At 35.5% G+C, this 23,633-nt stretch overlaps 3 protein-coding genes and 1 long non-coding RNA gene across 5 annotated transcripts; 2 read left to right on the plus strand and 2 right to left on the minus strand.

Annotated features, from left to right (window-relative positions):
- Positions 1–512: 512 nt before the first annotated feature.
- LOC112798291 (uncharacterized) lies at positions 513–3,535 on the minus strand. Its single transcript, XM_025841554.3, has 10 exons — positions 2,976–3,535; positions 2,729–2,881; positions 2,439–2,633; positions 2,277–2,353; positions 2,065–2,147; positions 1,721–1,772; positions 1,435–1,503; positions 1,039–1,125; positions 895–956; positions 513–803 (listed from the first exon to the last, which is right to left on the minus strand). The coding sequence occupies exons 1-10, from the start codon at positions 3,097–3,099 to the stop codon at positions 671–673; spliced, it is 1,035 nt and encodes a 344-aa protein (XP_025697339.1). The 5' UTR covers positions 3,100–3,535; the 3' UTR covers positions 513–670.
- A 4,998-nt stretch (positions 3,536–8,533) lies between these two features.
- Positions 8,534–11,332, plus strand: LOC112798293 (probable methyltransferase PMT19). Of its 2 annotated transcripts, none has more exons than XM_025841557.3 (6): positions 8,534–9,310; positions 9,398–9,608; positions 9,706–10,015; positions 10,314–10,637; positions 10,729–10,806; positions 10,891–11,332. In XM_025841557.3, the coding sequence occupies exons 1-6, from the start codon at positions 8,738–8,740 to the stop codon at positions 11,081–11,083; spliced, it is 1,689 nt and encodes a 562-aa protein (XP_025697342.1). In that variant the 5' UTR covers positions 8,534–8,737; the 3' UTR covers positions 11,084–11,332. The 2 variants fall into 2 exon arrangements, with proteins under 2 accessions (XP_025697342.1, XP_025697343.1); XM_025841558.3 differs by having other exon boundaries at positions 8,537–9,310; positions 10,729–10,790.
- A 261-nt stretch (positions 11,333–11,593) lies between these two features.
- Positions 11,594–18,979, minus strand: LOC112798292 (DExH-box ATP-dependent RNA helicase DExH9-like). The gene is made up of 13 exons (XM_025841555.3): positions 18,400–18,979; positions 17,878–18,297; positions 17,459–17,797; positions 17,243–17,347; positions 16,581–16,691; positions 15,700–15,950; positions 15,415–15,538; positions 14,555–14,837; positions 14,312–14,466; positions 13,506–13,655; positions 13,200–13,432; positions 12,780–13,044; positions 11,594–12,131 (listed from the first exon to the last, which is right to left on the minus strand). The coding sequence occupies exons 1-13, from the start codon at positions 18,667–18,669 to the stop codon at positions 11,853–11,855; spliced, it is 2,985 nt and encodes a 994-aa protein (XP_025697340.1). The 5' UTR covers positions 18,670–18,979; the 3' UTR covers positions 11,594–11,852.
- A 1,288-nt stretch (positions 18,980–20,267) lies between these two features.
- Positions 20,268–23,538, plus strand: LOC112798295 (uncharacterized). The gene is made up of 2 exons (XR_003199958.3): positions 20,268–20,801; positions 20,988–23,538. It is a non-coding gene; the product is annotated as an uncharacterized lncRNA (long non-coding RNA).
- The last annotated feature ends 95 nt before the right edge of the window (positions 23,539–23,633 follow it).

A 23,633-nucleotide genomic window follows, 5' to 3' on the forward strand; every position in this document is an offset into this window, starting at 1 on the left:
TTATTTTTATTAAATTATTTTAAAATAATTCATCAAATATAATTATTATAATTTGTACTTATAAAAAATATTATTTAATTTATTAAATATAATAACTACAATTTTTGACGAAAATTAACTTTTAAAAGTCAAGTTTACTTTTTTTTTATTATTTTTGAAACGAAAAAATTTTTCAATACCAGAAACCAGATATTAATCAACATGAAATATAGAAACTAGAAAGACAAACTTGTACTAAAAATCAACAATTTAATACATAAATATCTTACAAACCCAAAACTCTAAATATATTAATCATGAATACGTTTCCTTAAGAATCCCTCTCATTCTTAAGTATTTTTACTTCCCTGTAGTTTGAAATAAATTTTGATGTTAATGAAATAGTAGTTCCTTCAGTCTTTAGTATGAGCTGCTTAACTGTACATATTAGGTTATAAATATCATATCTCACCTTCAAACCAAAAAAAGATTATAACTAGCTCAAATAGATATCCGCGAGATTGATGAGTATATGTAATGTAATGTAGACGTGATTTATTAGTATAAAATAGTTCGTCAAAAAAGACAGCTTGCACATTAGATGTATGAAAAAATAAACTCTTTCTCCAATCTCCATTTCTGATATGAAGGAGTGTTCCTACAAGTCTATAACATAAGAATCTACGGCTGGTTAAGATACCCAGGTTTTGGAGGTTCCAGCCACATTTGCTTTGCTATGACTTCCTCCTTCTGGATTGGCTTCCTCGTCTTGTTTATCTTCTTCACCAACATTGGCAGGCTGTTCATCCTCGTCCTTCTCACCCCTTCAATACATAAACGCCAAATAAACACAACCTCATCCTTCTACATCTATTTACACATATCAAGAGAGAGAGAGAGAGTACAGATACATACCCAGAGTATATAATAAGCCCAACAACAACCGCACCAAAGGCTACAAAGTACATCCAATCAACCTGCAATGGAGGGATTTCCAAGGGAACATAAGACACAGACAGAGACCACAGACGCAGAGCTGAGTCAACAATTTTGCCTCACCTTTTCATGGTATGCAAATATGCGAATTACCACTGACCACATGTCTGATGTCAACAGAGACAGATTCAGCATTGTAGAACCATTACGCTGTCACAAAAGCACACGTCATTCATCATCTCATATTTAGCACTCCAACCATGTAAAGTGGTGAAAGATAAGATGCTACTCATCAGTCACATCACATACTACATATATATTATTCTCCATTAAAAAGGAATCATCTCCAGTTCTCCACCTCTCATGCATTTTTCTCATCGTCATCATAATTATCATTAAGTTATACATTCCAGAATTAAACATTGAGGCGAGTTAGATAGAGAGAGATATTCGTATTAGAACTAAAGAAAGGCATCCCAAAGAGAATATCAGCAGGGTTACTGCGATTTGAATACATACCTTAAGCAGAACAGGGACTAAAGAGTAAAACATAAACATAGCCACTGCAAATCCAATAAATGGGAGTGCCTGAAACCAACATCACAAGAAATTAATTTGAATAACAATGTTTTATAGAACTTGCATCACACTAATTAATTAGCCTTTGTAACAGCATTTAACACTTCATTTAAGCCTAGAAAAGAATTCAGCGAAAGGTAAAATGTTCAACAAACACAGCATTCACACAGGCATCCTAATTAAGAAGGCACATTCACAATAACTGAAGGAGAGTGAGAGAGCTTACTGCCCCAGCTGACCAATGAATTGATCTGAGTTCATTGCGCTCAAGTATACATCTGTTGTAGTCATTAAGGCAGCAACAGAAAAAAGGAAAAAAATAATACCAAAAAACGAAGGAAAAGGAAACTAAGAATGAATTTTATTCTTTCACCTGTAGAAACTACTTGATCAGTAGAACATATCCTAGTTAATTCCAGAGCTATATCACTTGTTATACCATTGAACAGATGAATAGTTGAATTTTTAATGAAGATTGGAGTTGGAGTTTTGAGCTATGCGACAGAACAAAGCTAATGAGAAGTATTCAAAACAGAGCGATGCTGATATAATCATTTTCTTAAAGGATACATTTGAATGGCACTGATAATGCCACCAAAGATACCTAACATTGCCATGAGCTCAACTCTATCGGCATTTTTCACCAGAAATTCCTGCAACAAAAAGGACAAGCGAAAAACCCTTGTATAATAATAAACAATGGTAAGTAGCGCATGTATTTATTATGGTGTGGCACAATGTTGAGACATGCATTGAGCAGAGAAGAAATACAATGAACTTACCTCACTGACATTACTGATTGCATACAAGGTAGCACCAGCAATAACAAGAAGGTCTCCTTTGCGAGGATTGCTCCCACCTAACACAAGACAAGACAAGTGAATTGAATATAAGAGGAGGCAAGGAATAAAAAATGAATGTAAATAGAAGGCAGAGGCAGCCACCTGAACGGTCACCGGAATGAACATCGGAAAAGACGACGAGGACAAGGCCAGCGACGCAAACTATAACACCGGTAATCTTTTTGAATCTATATTTAGTTTTCAAGAAAAGCCATGTGAGAAGCATGACAGAGGGGATGGACCAGCAGTCAAGCAGCATGACACTAGTAAGTGATGTGTATTGGTATGCCTTCACAACTGTATGTATGTTTTCATTCAGAATTATTAGTTTGCCAATCGCTCAGGGTAAGAGCATCCAATTCCAAGCCAACTAAACTCAACACAAGACTTACCAAGAAAATTTGCCTCAACATCAACCAATCCAAGAACAATATAATAATACCATTTAGCCTTGAATGCTTTTCTTCGGTGTATCAGAACAGCTCCGTACACAATGGCCAAGAGCACATAGTTTAGAAAAGACTGCGAAGTTGGCGCATTGATTCCTACAATCAAGTTCTACTATTCAGCATAGAAAGGCAAGACAGAATTAAATCCAGAATAACAATAACCGCAGAGAGACAGAAATAGAGAATTGACCTTTTTTAGCGAGCTCGGAAGAGGTGAAGCCGGTGGAAGTGATGAGAAGAGAAAGGAACTGTCCCAAGGCAAGGCCTATTAGAGTCTTTCTGGTCCATATATTCTCTAAATTCATCAGCGTCATCCTCCTCCTCAATGGAAGACCCAATCAGTGAGTGAGAAAGAATAGAACGGCTTGGTGTTGGTATATGAATATAAATACCAAATAAATATTCAAATAAAGGTTGGATTTGGTTTGGTGAGAGAACGGCGGCAACAGCATATATAAATAGGTAACGGAATTTCGATGAATGAATACTGAAGGAAGCAACGGCCACAGGAGAGAGGGAATTGATTTGAGTGTTGTGTGTTGGGTTGAGCTGAGTTCCCAAATTGAGCACGGACACTCACTGACGCAAAGAGAGAGAGATTCTGACTTGTGAGATTAAATTGTATGAGGCGTCAAATACAATAATTGGTGGGTAAGTGACAAGTGACAGCGACACAAACACAGCAATCCAATTCCAATTAACCTCTTTTTTACATTCCCACTAACTACTCCGCCGGATCCCCCGACCTCACCTTTATCATGCACCGTTGACTATTAAGTAGCGTTGGTTATAGTTTCTTCCAAATATACCCTCAAACCAAATTGATAATTCCAAGATTGCCTGTGCTATTTCTAATTACAATTCAATTAGATAATCTTTAAAAATTATACAATATTTAACTTTTTATTACAATAATTAAAAAAAATAAAATAAATATATCTAAAAATTATAAATAAATTTAATATTTTTTTAAATTAAATATATATTTAAAATACAAACTAAATAAAATTAAAATTTTAATTTTAAATTTTAATTTTAAATTTAATATATTTAATTATTAATATATTACAATTTAAATACATGTCCAAAAATTTAATTAGTCAAAATCTAATTTGTCGCTCTCTTCGTCGTTTAGAAGAAAAGATAGGAGGAAGAATTTGAAATGTGAAACCCGTTCTTCATTCTTCTTCTCCCAGAACAGAAGGCAATATTTCTCGTAACTTTTTGCTTTTAAGTGATTTTAAATTTAATTAATACTTAATAGTATAGTATATAGATTACCTTTCTCCCTTTTGCAAAGTGCTCCATACAAAGTTAGAGTCTTACTTTACCCAAAATAGTTAACACTCCCTTTCAGCCGAGTGTATTTTGCCTTTTTCTTTCGGCTGTTTTATATACACTTTATATTGCCTTTGCTGAATTTAGGGTTGTGTCTTGCTCATTTAACATGCACCGTAGCATAAACAAATATGCAGTTGGACTTGGACCATTCAATTATCATATTAATCGAATATGCTTAATTATCTAGTTTTAACTTTTAATATAACATTGGTAAACAGCCATTCATTAATATATTCTTAAAAAAGCAACCTATCTTAATTGGGTGCTTGTAATGGTCAAAGATGCTATAAACATATAAATTGCCTTCGGTAATAGAAGAAGGGTGTAGGGTTTTAGAAGGGGGATTGCTTTTTTTTTTTTTTAATATAAAACGACGATGTTTTAATAGAAATCAGTTCAATTCAGTTTTTTTATGAACGAAAAAGTCTTAAAAATTGTACCTTCCCAATATTTTCGACCAAATTCTTCTTTATTTTTGGCTAACAAACTACAAGAACAAGTCTACAAATTTAAATCATGCCGATATTCTTGTGCAACGGAATTCAGAATTTTAATCCTAATAACAAACCCAACAAAACTGAACATTACTCGAGTATTCACCTAACATAGATCACCTTAAGATCTATTTAAACAGACGAGCACGACTCGTCAAAGGAAGGCAGAAAAAGCACGAGCAATCAGTGGATCATTGAAAATACAGAGCAATTGTCTCCACACCTTATTTCTTAATTTTATTTTTTAGTTTTATTTTCTTTAACTTCTTAATTCTCGAGCTAACTTGAGTATCACCTTATTTCTTAATTTTATTTCTTAGTTTTATTTCCTTTAACTTCTTAATTCTCGAGCTGACTTGAGTATTAGAATCTTTTTTGCAGGTTCCACGCCAAGGTTAACAGTTTTCAAGAGAACACTTCCGAGTCTTTCTCAAACCGCATTGTCGATAAAGTTTCGGAAGCATACTCTAAATGGAACAGGAACTGTTTTGGAGTGCAATTTTTAGGATAAATTTAGATAATTATTAACATCAGTTATCACTTTGAGGTTCGAGTACAACTTCAGAAATTATTTTGAGACTTAACTTCTTTAAATTAAGAATAATTTTAATCCCACATTAGAGCCCTTCCATCCACGTCACCTAGCCGCCCCTAGCAGCCGCTAGTCCTTTATGGTCAACGGACACATCATCTTCTACCATTTGTAGCCGTGATAACATCACTAACATGGTAACATAAATCTCTCTTTTTCTCTGTGTCTCTCCTTTTTTTTTTTCAGAAAAAAAAAATCTAAAATCATTAAAAATATATATATATGAAATCTAACAAAAAAAAAAATCTAAATTCATTAAAAATAATATTTAAAATTTAAAAAAAATATCTAAAATTATTGTACAAGAATTTCTAAAAGTAATTAGAGAGAAAAATGTCGAGAGAGAGATGTTATGGAGAAAAAAAAAATAAAAGACAAAAAAAATAAAAAAGTGAAAAAATACATATTTTTTTAGTTTAAAATTAATTTTTTAAATTTTAAAATTAAAATTTTTTAAAAATGAGCTATTTGACTATATATAAAGTTAGTTCTATAGATTTTACACAATATTGCTGCAGTGATTACTGCTTAGTACAAATAATAAACTTTTGTAAGTAATGCGGACTCATTTTTTTTCCCCTTCCTTAATTAAATTCTAATACAGCGAATATAGTTCGAGTAAATTACATACAGATTGAAGTAAACCAGCCTGACTAAGGCTAATAATATGTTGTGTGCGTCACTTAGAATTTAAATTTGCTCCTGTAATGACGAAATTGAGTTAAACCTCAAAGTAATTTTTGAGATTTACAAATTATATAAATTTTGTCTCTAACTTATCAATTGTACTGTTTATCACGTTAGTTCTTTTTTATATTTTTGGCCAATTTACCTGTCGCCGACGGTGACATGACACTGACATGCTATATTGACATGCTATATTGGTGTATATAACAGCTAACTGAGGTGGCAATTAGAATTATTTAATTTATTGGTCTCTCTACCTATTTTCAACCCTAATTCAGCATCAGATCTTTATCGCTCTTCATCTTCTTCTCTTTGCTCATGGACATTCTTCTCCTACTTCTTTATTGTTACTCTTCGGTGGTGGGTGCCAGAGCGTTGTGGGATTTTGATTATAAATTGTAGCCTGTTCAATCCAACTCCATCCTTGTCTGTAAATATTGTCAATCACTATAAGCTCTGAGGGAATGAGGGAATATAAAGAAGAGCTTTAACTTGGGTGGAATGGGGCGATTGATCTTGCTTCTCCAAATACATCCCAACTCATATGCATTAGTAGTTAGCACGGAAAATATTACTTTGAATTGGTATACTAAAAATGATTGATCGAAACTCGTCTCAGATTGTTCCGTGTGGGAGGAATTGCAATTCTACTTTCCAACAAAAGATCTTATTAGAGACGGTCAAAATTCTAATTGTTTCACATTGTTTGCACGAACAAGGCCAGTGAAGACAACAGCTTTAGCTGCTTTACACAAGAAGATGATGCCAATGGCAAAGTTGGTGTCACATTATCAAACGACCTTATGATGATTGCATGAGATGCTTTGAAAACCAACATCACCACATTAGGCCCTCTTGTGCTTCCAACATCTGAGAAGTTGCTATTCTTTGCAACATTGGTTGTTAAGAATCTTTTAAAGCTGAAAGTCAAAGCATATATTCCAGATTTCAAGCTTGCATTCGAACATTTTTGCATCCACACAGGAGGCAAGGCCGTTTTGGATGAGTTGGAGAAGAACTTGTAGCTATTTCCATGGTATATGGAGCCATCAAGAATGATCTTTTATCGTTTTGGAGACACATCTAGCAGCTTGTTATGGTATGAATTGGCTTACATAGAAGCCAAAGGAAAGGTCAAAAAGGGTGATAGAGTATGAAAAATAGCATTTGGTTCTGGATTTAAGTACAATATGAAAAGCTCTCAAGATCATTAACCCTATTAAGAAAAAAATCCTTGGACTAATGACATCCACAACTTCCCAATTGAGGTTCTAAAGGTTTCATCATTATAATGATATTCAATGCAATTTCATTGACCCTAACTCGCACGTTCAATCATGATTTTGCTTTCACAAAGAGTAACAACAATGAAGTAGGAGAAGAACGTTCTTGAACAAAGAGAAGAAGGTGAAGAGCGATAGAGATATGATGCTGAAATTAAGGTTGAAAATAAGTAGAGGGATCATAATGAGTCAAATAGTTCCAATTGCCACCTCAGTTAGCCGTTATATACGCCAGCGTGGTATGTCAGTGCTATGTCACTGCCGGCAGCAGGTGAATTGGCCGAAAATGTGGAGAGGGATCAACGTGTTGCATTTTTAACAAAGTCAGAGATATAAACAGTGTAATTGATAAGTTAAGAACTAAATCAATGCAATCCGTGAATCTCAAGGACTACTTTGGAGTTTAATTTGACAAAATTTGAAATTACTACAATTTAGAAAGAGAATATAACCTAAGCTTAAAATGGATAAATCTCTATTGAGCTCATTCATTTATTCAATAAAAATGTAAAGTAAACCTATTTGATCCTTTAGTATTTGGTGGAGAGACAGAGATTGAAAAACTGAGACTAAGAGATAAAGACTAAGAGATAGAAATTGAAACAAGAATGAAGTTCTAATTTAATTTGCACAAAGAATAAAATTAGAAATAATTAATTGAAATGATGGTATTTTAGGTATAAAATGTTATTCAAGTTTCTGTCTCTATCTCTAAAAATTTCAATCTCTTGTATCCCTACTTTTTAGAAGTACTGAAATACTAAAATTTTGAGGACAGAGACAGAAATTTTAATACTAGTCTTTAAACCAACAAATATGATACTGTGTCTTAGTCTTCCAGTTTTTCTCTCCTAGTACCTCAAAACAAATACTACCTTAAAGATGTATGCGATACTAATTTTATCGTGTACAGTTTTGTGATTTTGAATAAAGTATGCAAATGTGTAGGTATATCTCTTTATTATTATTATTATTATTATTATTTTGGTTCCGGTGAAAAAAATTAAAGAATTTAAGAAAAATCTAAAATTAAAAGCATGAGTAAATTTACTTATCCAATTTATTCTGTATTAGGTTTGATTAGGACATACCTATTTAATAAATAAGTCAGACTTAGGCTTTTGTAGAAGTCTATTTATTTAGAGAGGACAGACTTAATTAGAATAAATCTTTTGATAGTAGAATAAATCTTCTCAAAATTAAAATTAAATAACTTGCTTTTTTTAATGTATTTATGTTTGTATTTCTAAATTATAGTATATATGGTTGAATATGTTGGTGGACAATCATATAACATGGATTTAAGACACCAAAAAAAAATATATATAACATGTCCAGTAGTAGCGTAGATGACACATGATATGATAATGATAGACATAATAACAAGGACAGAGAAGGCAACACGAGAGTCGTTCCATCTCGTTATCTCCTTTATCTTTTTGATTACTACTTAACCTTGCCATATGGCAGCCCTGATGCAGTGAACGCGAGATCCTAATTAAATGCGTTTTGTATTGAAGGAGAGATAGAAGAATGTTAGACGCTCGCTCGTAGCATGAAGATGGCATGGGTTACCCTTCCCCAATCCCAAAATCTGAATCTCAGGACCATATTGTTGTGCCTCTTCCCATGCTCTCTATTCTTGTACCTCATATATTCCTATGCCACCTCCTCCTCGGTCTTCACCTTCACTCCTCAACCATTATTGGATTTGGATTACAGTCGTCACACCACCTTTGAGTTCTGCGCAAGCAACTACACCAACTACTGTCCATGCCACGACCCTCGCAGGCAGAAGAGGTTTCCCAAGGTCAGAATGTTCCGGAAAGAGCGTCACTGCCCACAAAGCCCTCCAGAGAGGCTGAGGTGCTTGATACCCAGGCCCGTGGGTTACAAGACCCCCTTCCCTTGGCCCCAAAGCAAGGACTCCGCATGGTTCACCAACGTCCCCTTCCCTAAGCTCGTCAACTATAAGAAGTCTCAGAATTGGGTCAGGTTGGAAGGTGACCGTTTTCTCTTTCCGGGAGGTGGCACTTCCTTCCCCGACGGTGTCAACGGTTACGTTCATGCTCTCAGCCGCCTCCTTCCTCTCCCCCATATCAGAACAGCTCTTGATGTTGGTTGCGGGGTACGCTTACTCTTCCCTTTCTATCTCTTGTATTCTTTGACATCAAGCTAAGTTGGGATGCAAAATATCTCTTTTAACTAATTGAAGGTTGCAAGCTTTGGAGCAGCTCTAATGGACTATGGTATCTTGACAATGTCAATTGCACCGAGCGATGAGCATGAAGGTCAGGTACAGTTTGCTCTGGAAAGGGGACTCCCAGCAATGCTTGGAGTGTTAAGCATTCATAGGCTCCCATTCCCTTCAAGGTCATTTGACATGGCCCACTGCTCCAGATGCCTTGTCCCATGGACTGATAATGGTATTTTATTTTCTGCTCAATTCTTCCTACTTTCTTGTTTATGCAGAGCACAAACTCTTTGAAGAAACACATTTGAACATATGATTCATGATAACAGATGGGCTTTACTTAAGAGAGATGGACCGGATTTTGCGGCCGGGTGGATACTGGGTGCTGTCGGGGCCACCCATAAATTGGAGGGTGAACTACAATGCATGGGGAAGAGAGGCTAAGGAGTTGGAAAAGGAGCAGAGCATGTTGGAAGAGCTTGCAATGGAACTGTGTTGGGAAAAAGTTGCTGAGAGCGATCAGTTTGCTGTATGGCAAAAATCCCTAAATCATATGGGCTGCATACACAAGTTGAAGACATGGGGGAGACACCCCAAGTTCTGCAACTCATCATCAGACCCTGACCCTGATGCTGGATGGTAATTAATCATTCATTAATCATGTTAAGCTTTAATTGATTTCTGTATGTTAAGCAAGAAAATCATAGGTTGTTAGAAACAAGAGACTAAACTGAAGAAATGATATATGTATTATTGAGTGTATTCAAGTTGTCTGAAATAATATAATATAGAAAAAAATTTATAGGTATTAAGAAAATCACAATAATAAAAACATAATATTCTATAATAAATATTCAGATATATTAAATAATTCTAATCAATACTAATGGATGCTAATATATTCTATCAGAGGTATTCAAATTTCAAATTTCAACAGGTATACAGAAATGAGTGCATGTATTTTTGCTATTCCAGAGGAGAAGGATACGCATCGACCGAGGGTTAACTTTGATGAAGATAATAGGAGATGGAGAAGGAGAGTATCCCGTTACGGGGAGATGTTAAAGTCCCTGTGCTGTGGTAGATATCGGAACGTTATGGATATGAATGCTGAGTTTGGTGGATTTGCAGCAACAATGGCGGAAATGAAATATCCAGTTTGGGTTATGAATGTTGTTCCCGTTGATGCAAAAGGCAACATCAACAATAATAGTCTTCCCATTATCTTTGAACGTGGCCTTATTGGGACTTACATGGATTGGTATGTATGTATGTATTAGGCTATTAGCTAACACTTGAGTGTAGTTTTTTACTCTACTCTGCTTTCTCTGTTGTTATCTTTATTCTTTCAGGTGTGAGGCCTTCTCAACATACCCGCGAACATATGACTTGATACACGCATGTGGTATATTCAGTATGTATAAGGACAAGTAAGCGTAATAATAACATCACTAATATTCAGTATATATCATATATGGTGAGTGTTGATATTATTATATATTTGTGTGTTGCAGGTGTGATATTAGTGATATTCTAATCGAGATGCATCGGATTGTTCGTCCCAAAGGAGCGCTTATTATTAGAGATGATAGGGACGTCATTATGAGAGTGAAAGAAACAACAGATGAAATGAGATGGAATGGAACATTAGTGTCGTCGGGTGATAGTGATGAGAAGGATATGATTCTGCTTGTAGACAATGCATAATGCCATTAGCATTATCTGGGTTTTTGTAACCTTGTCTCTCTCTTTCTTAGCAGCCAGTAGCTATGGCTTACACTTGAAGTTACTGCTTGTACATGACTCATGAGGGAGCTAGCATGCCATAGGATGCCGTACTACAAGCAATGAAGAAAAAGTGGTCAAAATGATTCATGTATAATACACAATTATTCTTATGAGTTCATATTACACCAAACGATTTTTACATTTAAGAAAATTACGATTTACATTAAACTAGTACGGAAAGATTAACAAGGAGGTTCTTTATTTCCAATTTATCCTCAAAATAATACAAGGGGAAAAAAGGGAAGTTTTATCTAAAGGCGTCAACTCTCGAATTGATACTTTCGTGTTCAAATGACAAAAACCCCATTTTTTTAATAAACAAAATACTGTCCACATTAACTCGTAACTGTCCCCCATCATGATATGATTCGAGTGCCAGTTGACTTTGGAAGCTATAATAAAGAAAAAATGAAATAAACAATAAAAGTATTTTGTAAATGAATATTTTAATAGTAAATAAAATACAGTATTTGTTTTCTACAAGTTACAATGGTTTGTAGGTATCAGTGCGTGAAAGGTCAAAACTGAAGGGGGAGAAGCAAGGTTGAATGCCACGGGTCAGGGGATATTGTACTGTCCTCCACACGGTGCTTCACATTCCCTTCTACTCCAATGATTACCTATGCGTTCTCATGATCTAAACCTAAATCTAGGTAGATAACACAGTTTCTAGAAGGGATGTTGGAAATTACAGATACAGGGATGCTGCAAACACAATATCCCTCTTGATTTTGGAAACAGCTTCTTCAAACTTTGCCTCTAGTTGAGTTTCCCCAATGGACTTGGCGGCTTCTATTAGTTGCTGAAGAACTTCCTCAAGCCGTCTAATTGCCCTAATCAAGCTACCCTCAAAAACCTGTGTAATTTCCATGATCTCAAAGAACTTTGAACCTTTTGCCCAAGCATACACAGCCTCCATAATATCCGGCCTAAATGACTTCACAAAACTCTCAACATCAATTTGCACCTGTTTATTTTTTTTTTTTCAATTAAAAACAAAATGTGGGTAAGAGATCCAAAGTAAGGGAACTCGTTAAAGCATTTTACAACAGAGAATAGAAAATTTTAAGAGGCACAAGCTAAGCATGGCAAAATCAATCCTCTTGGTGAAATGCAAACATAAAATCTGAGATATGAGAAACATCTAAGGACCTAACTGAACTACATGAATGAAAGGACGTGTAACCTGAAAATGATGCAATAAAAAGGACAAAGCAATTTTCGCAAATTTTAAATTACTGACAATTTCAGTGCAGCTTGACACAAATGGTGAGGTTTCCTTTTCGTGAGCCAGAGGTCAGAGGTTACATATTTAAATCCTGGGAACTAACTTTATTTATAGAGGGCTGCACTGATCCTCTTTTTTCTATTTCAATTATCAGATTTTAGTTTGGTTTGCTAGACCCTAAGCTCACAAAGCATACTATTTGTAGAATTGATGTCAGGGTTGGAAGACACCCTAAATAGAGAAGAAAGAAAAACAGAGACAAATGGGATCCAAAGGATTTTCAGTTAACACACTAACTGGAATGTATTTTTCCATATCAATCTGGAATCACAATCTTCATATACAATTAGGTGTGATTCATTTAAACAATTTGCATATAGCAATTACCTTGCACTCGAGCTGAAGTTGGGCAACTCTCCGAGCAGTGTCTTGCAATTGTACAAAAAGCAGATCAAGTTCTTCCCGGGGTTTGGCAGCATCTTGAATTTTTTCTTGCCAGACAAAACATGACAGGAGAGAAATCATCTCCTCCACCTTTATGTCCTTTAAGACACCATTGAACATGAGCTCTGTTAAGGTTAATTCATCTGCACTACTAATTTCACAGGCAACCTTTCCTTTCAATTCGACCACATTATCACCTGTAGCATATCTGCAATAGAGATCTCATGTAAATATCATTTTCACAAACAATAGTCAATCACATTACGCAACTGATATCGTTTGATACAAATAAGTCTTATAGGAACCAAACCACAAAAGAAAAAGTCAACAACAAATTGAAAGCAACTTAGGTAGTTACATTACCCTAGCCTGCGAAGGACCCTCTTCCTTGCCTTAAGTTCATCCTTGAAGGCCAAAGCACTAGAAGATCTTAATGTTTTTTTAATGGACTTTATCTTTGCAGTCAATTCTTGCTTCCTGTGCAACATTTTTAACTTCTGCTTTATAAGTGGTGACTTTGCAATTTCATGCTTTTCAAATAGTCTCTCCAAAGCCTCTATCCTACGGGATAACTTTTTGTACGAGCTACTCTGGATCTGAGATATAAAAAATAATGAATTTCAATTGGGCAAAGAAAAAGAATGAAAAATGAATAGAATCACATCACACCTTCAAGTCTTCTTCCGGATCTAGAAGAGGCAAACCTTTCTCACCAAATCTGGAAAGAGTTTCCAACACTTTCTTTAGTGTGTTTTCTCGAGCTTCCAATGGCAAAAGATCCTTTGGTATATATAGACGAAGACTGGTTATCGTATTAATCTGTAAACAATACAGCAAGGAATTTACATCAGAAAATTTAGAAAACCACAAACATACAGTGATGTCAAAAACTAGAAATCAGCATTTTAACAATGGAAAATGGATTGGACATTGGGCAAGATATAGTTCCAACTATTGAATTTATATATCTGATGAGCTATTAAAAGCAACAGCTATAAAATTCAAAATATAAAATGAAAACATGATTTTGTTGTCATGAGTGTTTAGGAGTTAGTCATACTCTATTATCCATCTGAATTACTTAAAAGAAGGAAGTATTACTGTATTAGATATCTTCTAGATTTTCAATATATTAAATGCTTACAACTTTGTGGATACTTCCTTTTTTTGTGGGTGCATTAACATGTGAAAATAACCCATGAAAATTCAGAGGTTTTGACTCTTGCATAGAAGCAGAAATCACATGACAATCCTCATTTTTTATGTGCTTTGATTGTAAGGTTGGAAAGGAATAATAGCTTTTTAATGATTCCTTTGCAACCATTGACTTTATTTAGGATAGTATTACGTTTTTGGCATCCCTTTGTCTTCTAATCATTGTTTGTTCGACGGCGGTGATTTAGATGATAAAGCAATCAGATAAATCACAAATTACACAGATCCTGCAAATAAATTACATAGTTTGAAGGTCTTACCTGAGAGATAGGAACTGAAACCACCAGAGGTTGTCCAAGTTCTTTAAGAGGAACAATCCTAACAGACTTTTTGCCAATCTTATCTTTTGTAACCACACATCTTGTAAGGACATCAACCATGTAAGACGCATCTTCTGCCTTTATGGTTGCATCATCTAAAAGATAGCATTGACTATTTTAGAATAAATAAGCTAAAGTTTTGATATAAAATATAAATCACCAGGAGCCATTATGAATTCTCACCTTCAGCATTACTTTTAACTCTTTCAAAATTAATCACCAATCCCCAAGTCAACTTGTCCTCCGAAAAAATTGGGTGATGATCTTCATCACATGAAGTACAATGAAGTGAAACAAGCCTCCCAGGCTGTAAAAATGGTAAGCAGTGCCTTGGAGATATTACAATGTCATGAACCTCCTTATTCAAGCTTCTGTGCTGATCCAGCAGATCGTAATAATCCTTTAAACTATTTTCCTCCTCAATAACAATTGATTCCCTCTCTTCCTCAAGAATCTTTATTTGTTTCTAGATATGCAAAAATCATTAAGAAAAATTATTCATTCACAATATAAACTCCAAATCAACAATACAAGGTGAGGAATCTTTTTTCTCTCCTCTCTATAGAACAACTCTGAAAGAAGCTATGGTTCCTTGAAAGGTATTCTTTCGCTGATATTTTGTGTTGTGTGTTATCCATTTTAGTTGAATGAATGGAATATTTCCTTTTCAGTTAAGCCTATCTCACTGGACACAATTGACTGATATATTCCTTTAAAGTAAAAACAATTTTATCCTTACCTGCTTGTTGTTGCATGCACTCATACAAAATGGGTATACCTCAGTGTTAATCAAACAATTTTAACTTTACATACACAAGAAATATTTTTTAACCCACAATCATATTTTCAGAATTCTAAAAATGCACAATTATTCACTTTCATATGCAAATGTTCACTCATTAAAGGAGTAAATTCACTATAAGGAATTGAGCATGCATAAGAAGTGATCTTGGAATTAAAATTTTATGGAAAAGTGATCAGGATACATTACTGTCATTACATATAAATACTGGTATTGCAAGCATTCATAAATTTAAACAAACCTCAAGACCAGGAATGGCACGATCAGCTTGGAACTGATAAAAGGAATTTCGGAGCAAATTTTCTGGATCACCATCTTCACAGCGCATTTGATTCAAAATCATGTTATAGCTCAAATGAAAGGCACTGAAATGCAAGGGATGATAAAAGTAATAAAGAGACAACAATTCTTTAAACAAGCTACAATGCGAGAATTACAAAACAAGTTTGTTGGAAAAGATCATCAATTTTTATTTGTTTCAGGGTTTTAAATAATTTTTCACTAATAGTCCAATCGACAACTCTACCTGTTCAAACTATCAGCTGCCCCTTTAACCATCATTTTAGCAGTTGAAGGTTCCATTTTCTCATCAACCATGAGGATACATATTCCACGTTCATCAATACCTCGTCGACCAGCTCGGCCACTCATCTGAATATATTCTCCACTAGACAACCACCTAAACTTATCCCCGTCAAATTTTCGGACATTGGTAAAAACAACAGTTTTTGCAGGCATGTTCAAACCAATGCTGAAGGTCTCTGTTGCAAACAAACACTAAAGAAGAATATTTCAATGATTAGAAAAATTTAATAATTTCCTCAAACAAGGAATTCACTGATAAATATTCAAGTGATGTGCATAATGAATCTTCCCCTTAAACAATAAGCAGAAAATAAATTATTGTGAAAATAGGAAATATATATATATAAGCAATATAAATTTGCAATGGCTTCTGCTAACCATGTGAGACTACTGCAGATGTAACCTGTTGTAAACTATATTTTGGGATAGCATGATTCAAAAAGTTTAGGTAAAGTACATGTTGAGATTGTAAGTTTTAGGCAGGAGAGAAGGAAAAGAGAACAAAGACTAGAAAACAATGTGGATATATCATTCTGATAGAATGTGTGTTTACAACAGAGGAATACGATCTCTATTCAGAATGACAGCGAAACCCTAATTCTAGTTAGATATCTCAGCTAATTGTAGGATATATAATTTGATATACTAAGATATGATTTATTATAGGATATTCTCCTTATTTCTAACACTAAATTTCAGCAAGAATGAAATCATGTTGGGGAAAATAATTAAGCAAATTACGGAAGTAAAGTATACAATTGTGTTGCAGGTAGACAGCTTGGGGATGAACAAAGCATCGTATATCATAGTTTATCTACCAACCTTTATTAGTCCTTCTTGAAATAAAATCTCAATCACTTCCTTTAGAATTGGAAGTAAGCCAGAATGATGCACTCCTATTCCACGTTTCAGCAACGGTAGCATGTTTGAAACCTGATCAAATCCATAAGAACAGAGGTGAAAAACTTAAATACCTTCAAAATGATGAGCCCCACAAAGTTCAATCAAAATAAAATTATCAAATATTTAGATAGCTAGTCTGAAAGCAATCGTGCCCCAGAGGACAAGCATAAGCATTGAACAAGTTGTGGGAAGATTTTATGGTAGAAAATCACTCTCCTCAACTATAAAATCTATTTAAAATAAAATCCCAATGAATAAGTGATTCTCTTCAGCATCCACATTTAAACGGGAAATTTTCACTTAAGTGGCAATAGGGAATGAATGAGTTACAAACACATTTTGCTTTCACTTGAGTTACTCACTTCTCGGCTGGTCTACTCTTCTCAATTATCCTCTTCTAAAACACATTTCCATTTTCTAACTCACATCCCCAACTGTTGAAGATTACTAGCTTCTAAGATGCTGCCTCAACAAAGTATGCTGAACAATTCGGTAAGTATTAAAACTTAGAAATGGGCATGAGGGGATGGTGATGTTCTAGTTGCCAGAAAAAAACACTGACGAAGAAGTATGTAACTTGCCTGCGGTAATTTCTTATCATCGTCTGAAAGCATATCCATGGCACTCCAAAATATTTTTTCTATGCTATCCTTCTCCTCAACTCCATTAAGATCCATTTTTGCCATCTACAAGAAGCAATGAAGATATCATCAGCTGGAACACTGCATCCCAAATGAATGGAATGGAATAAACATAAAGCTAGAGACTCTTAACAATGACCAAAATTTGTAGTTCACCTGCATCGCAAGAAACTCACACTCCCTCTTGCTAAAGCTAAACAGTATCACAGGATCGTATTGACGCTGAATGATCATTTTCACCATCTTGAATATGTCACTTTCTTCACCGAGTCTTCCCAGCACCAAACCCTTTTGCCACTTGCCGTTTTCTTTTCTCTTATCACCCTCATTAGGAGGAACAAGAGCATTCAGTGATTTCTGGAAGCTGTCTTCGCGGAATTTCCCCTTTTCGTCTACAACCAAATATAGGCCATCACCTCCCGCGGGAAAAATATAATGCTGGAGTGGAGTTGGTCGGTAATCAGTATAAACAATATGACAAGGCTGTTGATGCACCTGCAAGTAACACAAAGCATGGGATCACCATCTATACACTCTTACACACATCACAAGTCACAGAAAACGAAAAAGATCACCTTTGCCACCCAATCAGCAAATTCCTTTGCATTGGGCACGGTGGCAGATAGGAATACAAAACGAGCGTTCTTGGGGGACATAACAATGCTCTCTTCCCAAACGACACCCCTTTCACGATCGCGCATGTAGTGGACCTCATCGAATATGATCCAGGCAACTTCCCTGGTGACCTCAGAGCCCTTGTACTGCATGCTGCGCCATATTTCGGTGGTCATGACCAAGCAGGAAGCATTGGGATCGATGGTGACATCACCGGTCATAAGGCCGACATCGGAGAACTCTTCTTTGAAGTCCCTGTACTTCTGATTGCTAAGGGCCTTGATAGGGGAAGTGTAGATAACGCGCTGTCCATTGCGCAGAGACATGGCAATGGCGTATGAGGCCACCACTGTTTTCCCGGCAGATGTATGAGCAGATACCTGGTAACAAAGCAAGCAAACAGCAGATTCTATTCTATCATTTGAATAATTTGTGTAATAATAAGAAGAAGAAGAAGAGGGAAGAAGAATAGGTAGAGGCACCATGACGGATTCATTGTTTTCGAGGCAAGCAATGGATTGGGACTGGAAGGGGTCGAGAGGGAACGGGAACTTCTTAGCTGGCTCCGACGACTTTGGGTTGCTGCTGCCACTGGGATTGGGAACATAACCTTCCGGATAGGACACGTGGTGGACGCAGCCGCATCCCTCTTCGACGACGGAATCGTCGTTTGAGGTTTGCTGCTTCTGCCTCTGAGAAGGAGGAATTTCCAGCTCTTCTTGTTCTGCAGACTTCCTCTTCACAGAACCCATGACGCCTTCAAAGTTCAATTGACAAACAAATAAACCCTAATCTAACGTAACTGCTGCGTGGGGCGGGAGCCTCTCAGATAGCGGGATTCAATTACGCGCCGCCACCCGCCTTCACCCTTCTACCACGATTATGTTAAGAGAGGTCGGGTCCCTTCAAATTTAGTAATTTTACTCCTCGTTCGCTTTCACTCCCACGTGAATACTGAATTAGTGATTAGCAAAATTAATTCTAATCTATACGACTATAGAACTTTTTATTTTTATTATTGAAATTATGGTGGTGTTTTTAAATAAGGTGGAGAGTTAGTGTGTGTTTTTTTGTATGGATGGTCACAAATTTGAGGTACAATTTTGTGGATTTTAATTTTTTTTTTATATCACACATCTGACTTTTTAAATTTTTAAAAAAAAAATATAAATATAAGGGTGAGATTTGTGATTTATAATTTTTTTTCACAAAACCAACCTACTAATTTGCTTATTCCTTAAAAAAATTTTCAACTTACACAAATCTGAGGCTCAGATTTTTCTATTATCTCAAATTTGACTTTAAGTTTTGTTTCCAAAATTAAAATTGAGCCTCTAATTTGTGAATTTTAATTTTAAAAAAAAATTATCTCTATATTCATAAAAAACACACTATTTTTTCATAATTGAACATAACACATTTTAAACTTTCTTAATTAAAAAAAGTAGCCACGAATATATATATAATAGAAGACAAATTAAACCTCAAAACACCCAATAACACAAAAATATTTTTTAAATTAATATATAGAAATCTCATAAAGGTAAACTAAGTTAAAGAAGAGAAAAATAATTAGGCACACAAAATCAACTACATTTTTCATTTAAAAATTGGGACATCTAAATAACTTTGGTGCTATATATAAAAATGTATCTTTTTTTTCAACCTATATATATTAATGTGCATGTACAAATAAAACAAAAATTTAACACTCAAATCTTCAAAGAATTTTGAATCAGATTTTTTGGTTTCAATAAATTATATTTAGGGTAAAGTACTACGTTTGAGCATATTTCTATTTTGGTCTTTAAGGTTTAACGTCCTATTTAAATCCAAAAAAGTTTTATTTAACTTTAATGTAGTTTTATCGTGAGGTTAAAGTTAAATAATTAACGGAATATCATACATGACAGCAGTATAAGAACAAAGTCGATAATCTAAAGAACAAGTACAAGCTCCAAAAGCACAAAATCAACCATGAATGCATCAATACATTTATTTTTCATTTAAATTATAAGAAGAATGATAAATAAATGTATTGATACATCTACGGTTAATTTTGTGCCAGATTATCGATCTTGTTCTTATATTGCTGTCATATAGGACATTCTGTTAATTATTTAACTTTGATCTCACAATGGGACTACATTGAAACCAAACGAAACTTTTTTTAATTCAAATAGAACACTTTAAACTTTAAGGAACAAAACAAAATACGCAGGAGACCAATTTAATATTTTACCCTTACATTTTTTTTTTTTTGGTGATTGAGGGGGCCTAAGCCCAAAAAAAAGAAAAAGTGGAAAACAAAAGGACAAAATTAAAAGGGGGTGGCAGGGACATTAACATTGGTCATAGCCTTCCCCTGTAAATCATCAAAGTACATCGAAGTGAGTTCTTTAGGCAGAGAGTCTAAGAATCTGAAAGCACATTTCTTCCTTATGGCTTCCTTTGCCAACCAATCAGCCAACCGATTAGCTTTTCTATTGATATGTTTGAAGACTAACTCCCAAGGACTCCTCCTAAGTTTAGCAACCTCTATTACTGCCTCAGTGTAGTGTTCATCATTGTGGATACAATTGTTGATTATGTCCACAATTTCTACTGAATCAACCTCAACCTCTAGTCCCCTCATTCCCAGATCCGTGGCCATGTGTAACCCATGGATTACACTCTAGAGCTCTGTCTCTGCTGGAGAGCAGTCACCTAAACATGCCATGAAGCCTCCAACCCATTCTCTATTGTTGGTCCGTAGTAAGCCTCCACATCCACTTTTCTTACTTTGATGGTGAGTGGATCCATCAGTGTTCAACTTAACCCAACCAGCTGGGGATGGCTGCCAAGTTGATATAGATTTTTTGGATGCTTTGCGCTCTGCGAAGAGGTAAGTCTTTTCAAAGGCTTTCTTGAAATTAGTTATGCTTTCTCTAATGATCTGAATAGCATTAATTGGTCTGTTATAGCTAGGATTGTGCACTTCCATGTTCCTCCACTTCCATAACCACTAGCATCCTACCATAAAAACATCTCTCCATTCAAACTGATTGTTTCTCCCCATTTCTTGTGATAGGTTCAGCTCTATCCACTCTTCTAGAGTTATGGTTAGGAACCTCATAACAGTGCTGAGCTGAATTAACTTACCCCATACTGTAGCAGCTTGTGGACAATCCCTCAAGGCATGGAGGATAGTTTCTTCCAATCGGGGGCACTTGTGGCAAAAGGGCGTTATTCTCATCATTATGGCCTTCCTCTTTGCAGTTAGAAATCTTCCATGGGCCAATTGCCAAGTAAATGTACGGACTCTTTCTGGTCCTTTTCAGCGCCATATTGACTGCAAAACCTTGTTTACTTCTGTGTTATGCCTGGTTAGAATTTTGTATGGTACTATTTTCAAGAAACGGCTCCATGATCTCTGTGTTCCATTCTTCTCTCACATTCACATAATCCTTAACCTTGGCCATTTCTAGCTCCTTTGGATCCTGACTAATAGTTTCATTAATAAGACTTTTTGATTTAGCAATCCAAGAATCCTTCCAGAAGAGAGCCCTCTCCCCATCCACAATAATCCAGCTACAATTGTCTCTCATTAAGGGCTAGATCCTCATCAGGTCCTTCTAGGTTTGAGAGAAATTTCCACTCTTCTCTGTCTTTATCAAGCCCTTTTTGGTGCCTTCATTACTATGTGTAATTACTCTTACCCACAACGCCTTTGACTCTATCATTAGGCGCCAAAGAACCTTCATCATAAAGGCGATATTCATTTCCTACAACTTCTTAAATCCAAGCCCACCTTGCGCCTTTGGTAGACATAGGGTTTTCCACACAACATGATGCATGCGCCTCTGCTATTGGCAACTTCCCCAAATAAATCTCCTCTGCGCTTTCTCTAATTCATTACAGATATCTTTAGGTAAAATTGATTGCTGCATCTCATAATTCGCCAAAGGGTTTAGAACCGCTTTGGCTAGTGTTGTTCTCCCAACTAGGAAGAGGCACTAACTTTTCCACCCTTTTAGCTTTCCTTGAACCCTTAGCAAAACATGTTTGAATTTCTCTTTTCCTTTGCAATGATTAGAGATCATTGCACCAAGGTACTTTCCCAAGCATTGATTTTCTTAGAAATGGCATATGTTTTTTATTTCCCTCCTGACCTCATTCCTCACATTGGCTGAGAAGATCATAGCAGTTTTTTCATTACTAACCTTCAGCCCTGACGCATCACAAAATTTATTAATGATTCTCAAAACAGTAGCAATCTGTTCAGTGTTCGCCTCCACAAAGACAAGGAGGTCATCTGCAAAGAGTGGGTGAGAGATAGCTGATCCTTGTTTCCCCGCTGTTATAGGAATCCACTTTCCTTTAGATACATATTCTTCAATCAACTGTGATAGCTTGTCCATAACGATAACAAACAAATAGGAGGAGATTGGATCTCCCTGTCGGAGACCCCTTGTGAGTACAAATTCTTCAATCTTTTTCCCATTCCAAAGGAGGTTGTAGGACACTGATGTAACACATTCCATCATAATCTCCACCAACTTGTCCGGGAGGTTAAACTCTTGTAGGCATGACTTCAAAAAAGACCACCGAACCTGTCTTAGGCTTTCTCAAAATCAAACTTGATAGCCATGTACCCCTTTTTTCCTTTACACTTTTTCATAATATGGGTTAGCTCCTTCGCAATCAGAATATTGTCTTATATCTTCCTTTCTAGAACAAAACTTGATTGCTGAGGGGCTATTCTATCTGTTAGCGCAGATTTAATTCTTTCCACAATAATCTTAGAGATCCCCTTATAACTTACGTTACATAAGGAGATTGGCCGAAACTGGTATATAAATTCAGGGGTTGGGACCTTCGGGATAAGGGTAATTAAGGTGCTATTGAGGTTCTTGATTAACTCAAGTTCTTTCCAATACATCTCCACCCGGTTGAACACATTCATCTTCACGCAATCCCACTAATCTTTGTAGAAAGCTGCTAGGAATCCATCTGCTCTCGGCGCTTTCAAGGAACCAATATTAAAGTAGGCTCTTTTGATCTCTTCATGGGTGGGCATTGAATCCATGTTCTTCTTTATGTCTTCTTGTAGGGGAGGGTAGGAGTTATGCATAGGGAGTGGTTGTGCAACAGCAACTTCCTCTTTGTACAATCTCTTATAAAACATAACCGCAAAGCTGGCCAAGGTCTCAAGGTCCTCCATCCATTCTCCTTCTCCATTTCTTAGCTTCAAAATTCAGTTCTTTCTTCTTCTTATGATTATTTTTGTATGATTGTTTTTTACCCTTACATTTATTAAAAAGATTAGTTGTTTCCTTGCTTTCAATCAGTCCTTTTTTTAAACGTGTTTTTTTTGGGGGCCTAAGGCTCAAAAGACAGGACACTGAAACAGAAACACAAAAATACAAAGTCGTGTTTGACAGAAGAGATATGAACAGAAACAATATGTCCAGAGACACAGAATTAATGTATTTTATGTTCATCCTGACAGAAAAGACACGGAAACACTAACAAGAGACACAACTTATTTTTCATTTTTTCTTTCATTATTCTTATTAATTTTTCATAATTATATTTTTCAGCTCAAATTTTTTAAATAAAAAAAATTTAAATTTTCATAATTTGTTCTAATTTATCACCAAACAGAATACAATACAAAATTTTATGTCTCTGTCCTTCACTGTCTTGTCCTATCCTGTTCTCAATGCCTTGTCTT

Source organism: Arachis hypogaea, chromosome 14, assembly GCF_003086295.3.
Source record: "Arachis hypogaea cultivar Tifrunner chromosome 14, arahy.Tifrunner.gnm2.J5K5, whole genome shotgun sequence".
Taxonomy (NCBI): Eukaryota; Viridiplantae; Streptophyta; class Magnoliopsida; order Fabales; family Fabaceae; genus Arachis; species Arachis hypogaea.